The sequence below is a fragment of the Silurus meridionalis genome, chromosome 11 (assembly GCF_014805685.1).
Source record: "Silurus meridionalis isolate SWU-2019-XX chromosome 11, ASM1480568v1, whole genome shotgun sequence".
NCBI lineage: Eukaryota > Metazoa > Chordata > Actinopteri > Siluriformes > Siluridae > Silurus > Silurus meridionalis.
This window is the reverse complement of record NC_060894.1, coordinates 785,001-792,500: the sequence shown is the minus strand read 5'-3', so window position 1 is coordinate 792,500 and position 7,500 is coordinate 785,001. Positions and strand designations below refer to the sequence as shown.

The window sequence follows — 7,500 nt, the reverse complement described above, 5'->3', positions numbered from 1 at the left end:
CTCATCAAAAGACCTGTTTTTTCTCTAACACCAGTCTGAGCTTTTAAAATAACAACCAAACAAACTTTCAAATACTTCATATGAACTGAATCTTCCACCTCATAAGATCCTGGAGCTTCTTAGAGGATGTGAAAGAGCTTCAGAGCAGATGAAACATTATTAGACTTAATTTAGATCAGGATATGAGCTGCGGGTTGCTATTTTCTTTTGTTGTTGATGAAATGATGGAAAGTTTTCGTGCTTTTTTCACTTGTTAAAATAAGGTTTTTCAGATTCGTTAGTGACACCACTTCCTGTACTCTGACACAGAAACACATTCAGAGCGAGAAGTTTTTGGATTAGGTACAAAACACAGAACCTGCAGGAGGAAAAAAGTGGAGAGAATAGAAACAGTCTGAGATTGAGCTGAGGATAGATGGAGAAATTTAGAGGCGGAGACAGTAGGGGACATTTAGGACAGGGAGAGTTTGAGACATTTAGAGACAGTCAAAGAGAGCTGGAGACATTTAGAGACGGTCAGAGCGATTTGGAGACATTTAGGGACATTCAAAGTGATGTGGACACATTTAAAGACATCCAGAGAGAGTTTAAGACGTTTAGAAACATCCAGAGAGAGTGTGAGATGTTTAGAGACGGTCAGAGCGATTTGGAGACATTTAGGGACATTCAAAGTGATTTGGACACATTTAAAGACATCCAGAGAGAGTTTAAGACATTTAGAAACATCCAGAGAGAGTGTGAGACGTTTAGAGACGGTCAGAGTGATTTGGAGACATTTAGGGACATTCAAAGTGATTTGGACACATTTAAAGACATCCAGGGAGAGTTTGAGACGTTTAGAGACATCCAGAGAGAGTTTGAGACGTTTAGAGAGAGTCAGGGAGAGTTGAAGATAGTTTCAGGTATCTGGAGACAATTACAGACACTAAAAGGCATTTGAAGAACAAAAGTTGAACAAAGTGGAAGTTAATCTACGATAGAGTTGGAGACAGAGAACGAGATGAGATTAGATGAGATGAGATGAAAAGAGATGAGATGAGATGAGATGAGATGAGATGAGACCATCGGAGGTATTTAGAGACAGCCAGGAAAATGTAAAGACAGTTGGGGTGGTCCTGGACATTTAGGAAAAGATTAAGCTAGATAGAGACATTTCAAGACATTTGGAGACACTTGGAGACAGCTGGAGATAGTTAGAGACAGTTAGAGACAGTTAGGGATATTTAGAGACACTGGGGGAAATTTAGGGACAGTTAGATAGTTAGTTAGACGCAGCTGAAGATAGTTTGACATTGTTAGATATAAGAGGTCCCTCTAGAATGAGAACGAGGTCTGTGTGAAATCAACCACAACCCAGGGGTGTGCAACTTAATTCAGCACAGGAAGTGTTACAGAGTTGCTTCTTACACTGCACCAGCCCTTCTGTCCACACACACACACACACACACACATGAGGAAGCAGCAGGTTATAGAGAACTCTCCAGGAAAGGACATAAACATCCACATCCTGGTGAACGGACATCATGATCAAACGCAAACTGAGTGAGTATTTTTAATGACTACCGGTGTGTGTGTGTGTGTGTGTGTGTGCGTGCGTGCGCGCGCGCGCGTGCATTCGTGTGTGTGTGTGTTTTCTGTTGAGGGGTATGAAATGTTACACTAATAAACCCCATGAAATTCATTTTGATTTCCTGCTGAAATGTAAATCAGAGAGAGAGAGAGAGTAAGAGAAAGAGAGAGAGAGAGAAAGAGAGAGAGAGAGAGAGAAAGAGTAAGAGAGAGAGAGAGAGTAAGAGAGAGAGAGAGAGAGAAAGAGAGAGAGAGAGAAAGAGAGAGAGAGAAAGAGTAAGAGAGAGAGTAAGAGAGAGAGAGAAAGAGTAAGAGAGAGAGAGAGAGAGAGAGGAGAAGTGCAGTGATGTTTGGACAGAATCAGCGTTTACTTGAGTCAAAAGTTTGCCATTTAATCGAAATAAATTCATGTGTAAACTGGTTGTATGTGTTTCTGTGTGAAACTGGAGATCTTTCATCTGAGCAGCAGTGATGATTAAATCCCACTTCATGTGTCAGATAAATAATAAGGAAGTGGGAGAAACATGCAATCATAAGCTTCCATATGATAAACAGTCAGGTGTTTTGATTGCAGGAGAGCCGTGAAGTCGCCACAGAAGCTCACACATGTGACTTTAGTGATCTTCAGATCTTTCTTCTATGGAGTTTGCGGCTGAGAAATGTGGAAATTTGTGACCACATACTTCTAACATATCATTATACACCTACAGAGTGTTCTCCTGTGAGGAAGGAATCAAGAGTTCAAGTAGAAACACTAAGATGAGACTGTAATGTGTTGAATTTGGGAAGAAAACATTTTGGAGTGTTTCTGTGGGATTATAAGATGTGAGGTTTGTGAGGTCAGACATGTTCGATCTTCATTCCAGTTTACATTTATGGCATTTGGCAGACGCCTGAATCCAGGGTGACTTAGAACTAATCAGCTGAGGGTTAAGGGTCTTCTCAAGGGCCCAGCAGTGGCAGCAGTGTGGTGCTGGGATTTGAACTCACAACCTTTTGATCCAATGCCTTCACCCCAGTGCTACCACCTCCTTAGGTGTTCCAGTTCATCCCTAATGTGTTTGAAAGGGGTGAAGGGCTCAGGGTTCTGAGCAATCACCGATGGTTCTTCCACACCAAACTTTTCCAATTATGTCTTTATGGACCTTGATTTGTGTACTTGAAATGATGAAGATGCTGGAAAAGAACATTTAAAGGCACAGCATTGTCCAAAATGTGTTGATTTTGCTGAAACATCAGGATTTCACTTCACTGGCAATAAGAGGCCGAGCACAGCCCTGATGAACCTCCTCATACTGTTAAATTCCTGCTCTACCACACATTACATTTGACACAGTGCAGTCAGGCAGAAAGGCTTCTCCTGGCATCCACCAAACCCAGACTCGTCCATCAGACTGACATACAGTGAAGAACGATTTAGCACTGCACAGAACATATTTCCACTGCTCCAGCATCTACTGATAGGATACATGCATGAATTCACTGAGCTTCTCAGAAAAACACATTTTTGGGGACAAATGTGTATAAATGGGGACTGAATTTGTTTGCAGGTGCTTGAATTTATACACCTGTGGTGAGGGTCTGATTGAAACACCTGGATTTAATAATTAAGCAGTGTGTCCCAATACTTTTGCCTAAAAAGTGTGTGACAGTAAAAATATATTGAATTTGGTATTTGGTATTTAATTATATATACATACATACACAAAGTATATATGCAAAATTTTTTGTTTTATAATTAAATAATAATTAAATAATTAAATAATTTTAAGATTATCTTGGATCATTCAGTTTTTTTTTATTTATCAATTTAATGAATAGAAATATTGAAAATAAAAATATTGTAATGGTATAAACTGAAATAATAATAAATAATTATTTTATAAAATGATAGAGAATTATTTACTCTATTAAAACTATTTATTGTGGGTCAGTTCTTATTTATAAAAAGTTTTTTTCAGCAGCAAATAAAAATGGAAAAAATATATACTTTATATATTAATTTATGTTTGCCAATAATATTCATATTCAGGTTTGACTGTATCACTGGAGACTCCTTCAATAAATGTTACACAAACCAACATCTCTTCATTTATTATACGTTTCTGATTGTTGATTAATATTAGTGTTCACTGTACACACTGCTGTGAAAAGGAGAGTGTGATGGTACATTACCATAAACTTGCGATTTGCAGCTGCAGTAGTGTGAAGATTAATTAACACATTGAAAAGGGTTTTTGAGCTCGTTTCAGAAAATTACTTTAAACCCTTGAAAGTGCAAACACGAGCAGCATCTCGGTCCATGTTCTCATATTTATACATCAAAGCTGCTTTCATTAAAATTGTTCTGATATTTAAAGTTTAAAGTGTAACTCTGTGCTTGTGTGCAGGTTTTAAGTGGTTTGGGAGTCTGGGGAATCTTTCCTTCCGTCGCAAATCGGACACATCGAAAGAAGGTTCTCATAAAGATGATGAGCCGACCATCTACGAGGATGACATGCGGCCTCGCTGCCCGAGTTACGCTCGCTCCAGTGAAATGTACACCCACATGGGCACCATGCCACGCTCCTCAAAAAAGAAAGACAAGAGCACCAAGAATAAAAGTCAGGATAATCAGAGGAGTCTTAAAACCAAAACCAAGGCCAGCAGCAGCTCTTTGGGCCGGAGTCAGAGCATGAGATGTACAGACTACGTGATCGAGTCGCCTCTAATGAGCGCTCTCAATGGCAAAGCGCTCTCCAGCCTGCACGAGAACAACGTAGATGACAAGCACACTCCAGAACACCATAGTGCTCAATCCAGGAAGGAATCTGAAACTCCAACCACTGAGCAGATCCAGAAAGATCAGAAAAAAGCATGTTCACGAGATCCAGATCGACCTCCAGATGCCTTCCAGGAGAAACCAGATCTGCCTAGGAAGAGCAGTCTCACTGTGAAGATGTCTGTGGATCTGCAGGAGAACAAAACGTCCACCGTTACAGAGCGTCATCACGAGAAAGAAGAAGAAGAGAGGAAAACCGGTCCAGATCCTCAGAGGTGAATGATTTACACACAGTGATGTTTAATTCTGGACTCTGATTGGTCAGAAGGTGTTGCTCTTATAGAGAGAAAAGGAAGACGAGTCTGAAGAAGAAGTGAATTAAACACTTCATGGTGTGTAGTTGTAGGAAAATAATGAACTCATGTGAAGACAGAAACATCTCACATCAGCATGTTGTTGATCTTCTTAGAACTGTTTTTCTAGAAACCAGACGCACTGTTTACACTGTAATAACCCCTAGACACTTTATTTTAGTCTAGAAAATGATAATAAATAGTAATAGTAGTAGTGAATTTATAAATTCTCATATAACGTATATATTGTATTTATTATGATTATTCTGAATATTCTGATGATGATGATGATGATGACCTTCATGACCTCATTATAATGATGATCTATAAGCTGTTATAAATGGTGGCTCAGATGATGTTCCCTATACCAAGCTGATACTTGTGGGCCCCTGGGCAAGGCCCTTAACCTTCATAAATGCATTTTGCTCTGGATATGAGTAAAATATTAAGGAAAAAGTACAAGTATTATAAATACATCTAAAAGCTACATCTAAAAGTGACCAAATTGATAAAAAATAAATTGTATCATATTGAAAGTGATGATCGAGAGGCTCGAAAAACATCATCATCATCCTCATCATCATCATCATCATCCTTATCTTTAACTCTTCTCTCACTTCCAAACCCAAACCCAGTTCATACACACACTTACCTTTAACTTCAAGGGGATTTTTACCTCCTTATAGTATTAATATTCAGTAGTTCAGAGAAACAGGAAGTGCCGTGAATTCCTTCATCTGACACACAGACTTTATTACAGGCAGAGTTCACGCAACATTTTCTGATATTAAACTACACGTGAAATCATTTTCAGCCTTTTGCATTTTAACACACAGAAATGTGTGGTGATGTGAGAGGATCTATTACATAATATTTATTTCATCATAACATTTATTATTATTATTAATAATCATAGTAGTTAATATATTATTTATCATTGCATTATATTATTATTATATTTTATACTACACACTGATTAATAAAACTTATTATTGTTGACATAATAATCATCATAATAATCATAATCATAATAAACATCATAATAATCATAATAAACATCATAATAATCATCATAATAATCATAATCATAATAAACATCATAATAATCATCATAATAATCATCATAATAATCATCATAATAATCATAATCATAATAATCATCATAATAATCATCATAATAATCATCATAATAATCATCATAATAAACATCATAATAATCATAATCATAATAAACATCATAATAATCATCATAATAATCATAATCATAATAAACATCATAATAATCATAATCATAATAAACATCATAATAATCATAATCATAATAATCATCATAATAATCATAATAATCATAATCATAATCATAATCATAATAATAATAGTATTGTTATTATTATTATTTCATCTGAAACCTATTATATTTTCTCTTTCATTAATAGTTATAACAACTTGTTACTAAGATATTTAGATAATACATTTAATATTTTAAAATATGAATAAAATGTACAAAAGTATGAGTAATGATTTTTTTTTCTCTCCTCAGTCAAAAGGAAACTACAGACAGTCAAGGAGAGTATGTAGAGGTAAGACACCTGTCTGTCTGTCTGTCTGTCTGTCTCTTTCTCTGTCTGTCTGTCTGTCTGTCTGTCTGTCTCTTTCTCTGTCTGTCTGTCTGTCTGTCTCTTTCTCTGTCTGTCTCTTTCTCTGTCTGTCTGTTTGATTCTTTCTTCAGTTTCGTTTATTTTCATGCCTATTTTTTTTTTTATTATTATTTACTTCTGGATGAAAAATTAAGAAGAGGAACAACTCTTTAGAGCTGTGGACTGTTCCATTTCTGTACAAATATTTAAACCTCATAGTTCAGGAATGTTAAAAATATTAAGAGCAAAATATCACTCTAATTATATTAAAGCTGTTTGCTTTCTGAATATAAAATAAATATTTGTAAATATTTTTGAATGGTCAGGTTTTATATCAAAATGTAGAATTATTAAAAAATGGAATCATAATAATTTATTTTTTTTACATTTTTATCGTGTAGATGTACCACGTTCATATCACATCACATCACATCCCTGCGGTGTGTGTGTGTGTGTGTGTGTGTGTGTGTGTGTGTGGGCGATAAGGTGTTATTTCTGTGGGGTTTTTTTTTACTCCTCTTGATGACTCAGTTGTTTTTTCCCCTCTGACGTTACTGCAGGGTTTGAATTCAGCATTTTAATTAAGCAAATGCTCCTAATCATTATCTTGAGAGCCGTGTTTAGGAATGTAATAAAAATCCACTCGAGTCTTTTTCAGCTGCTGATGAACTGCACTTTTACACTGTAGCTGCCCTCTGACTTTTTCTGCCTTGTTTAGAGAATAAATACCTCATGCTGAGTTTAGGTGTAATGCGGCCGCTAGATGGTGCTAATGCTGCGAGAATATTCATTTGCGTCAAATGAACATTAATACACACACACACACACACACACACACACACACACACACACACACACACACACACACACACACACACACACACACACACACACACAGAAAGCACAAAACTCACACTTTTAATTTAAGTATTTGGCTCAGTCTTTATAGGAGTGCATTCAGAGCTTCCGAAGTTTGCCAGCATGGTTACTGATGATTTTCAATCGAGTGAATCAGCTCAGTTTTTGGGCTGCTAGTGTTTTGCTGTGATGTTATTTATAGTTCTATCCATCTTCAGGGCTTTTCCTCATCTGTCTCTAGCACAGTCCCCCGTCTCCCCATCTTCTTTTTTCTTCCTCTCCTTGTAAAACTTTCATGGCGCTACTTCGAGCTGAATGCATT

The 7,500-nt window shown here is 36.7% G+C and overlaps 1 protein-coding gene across 2 annotated transcripts in view; it reads left to right on the top strand.

The window, feature by feature from the left end:
• Positions 1-1,257: 1,257 nt before the first annotated feature.
• Positions 1,258-7,500, top strand: part of sh2d3ca (SH2 domain containing 3Ca) — a 40,253-nt gene continuing 34,010 nt past the window's right edge. Inside the window, exons 1-3 of one of the 2 annotated variants that reach the window (XM_046861231.1) lie at positions 1,258-1,542; positions 3,960-4,605; positions 6,224-6,263. In XM_046861231.1, the coding sequence (XP_046717187.1) occupies positions 1,524-1,542; positions 3,960-4,605; positions 6,224-6,263 (705 nt within the window). In that variant the 5' untranslated portion in view covers positions 1,258-1,523. The remainder of the gene's footprint in view (positions 1,543-3,959; positions 4,606-6,223; positions 6,264-7,500) is intronic. The other variant, XM_046861232.1, reaches the window with a different exon arrangement.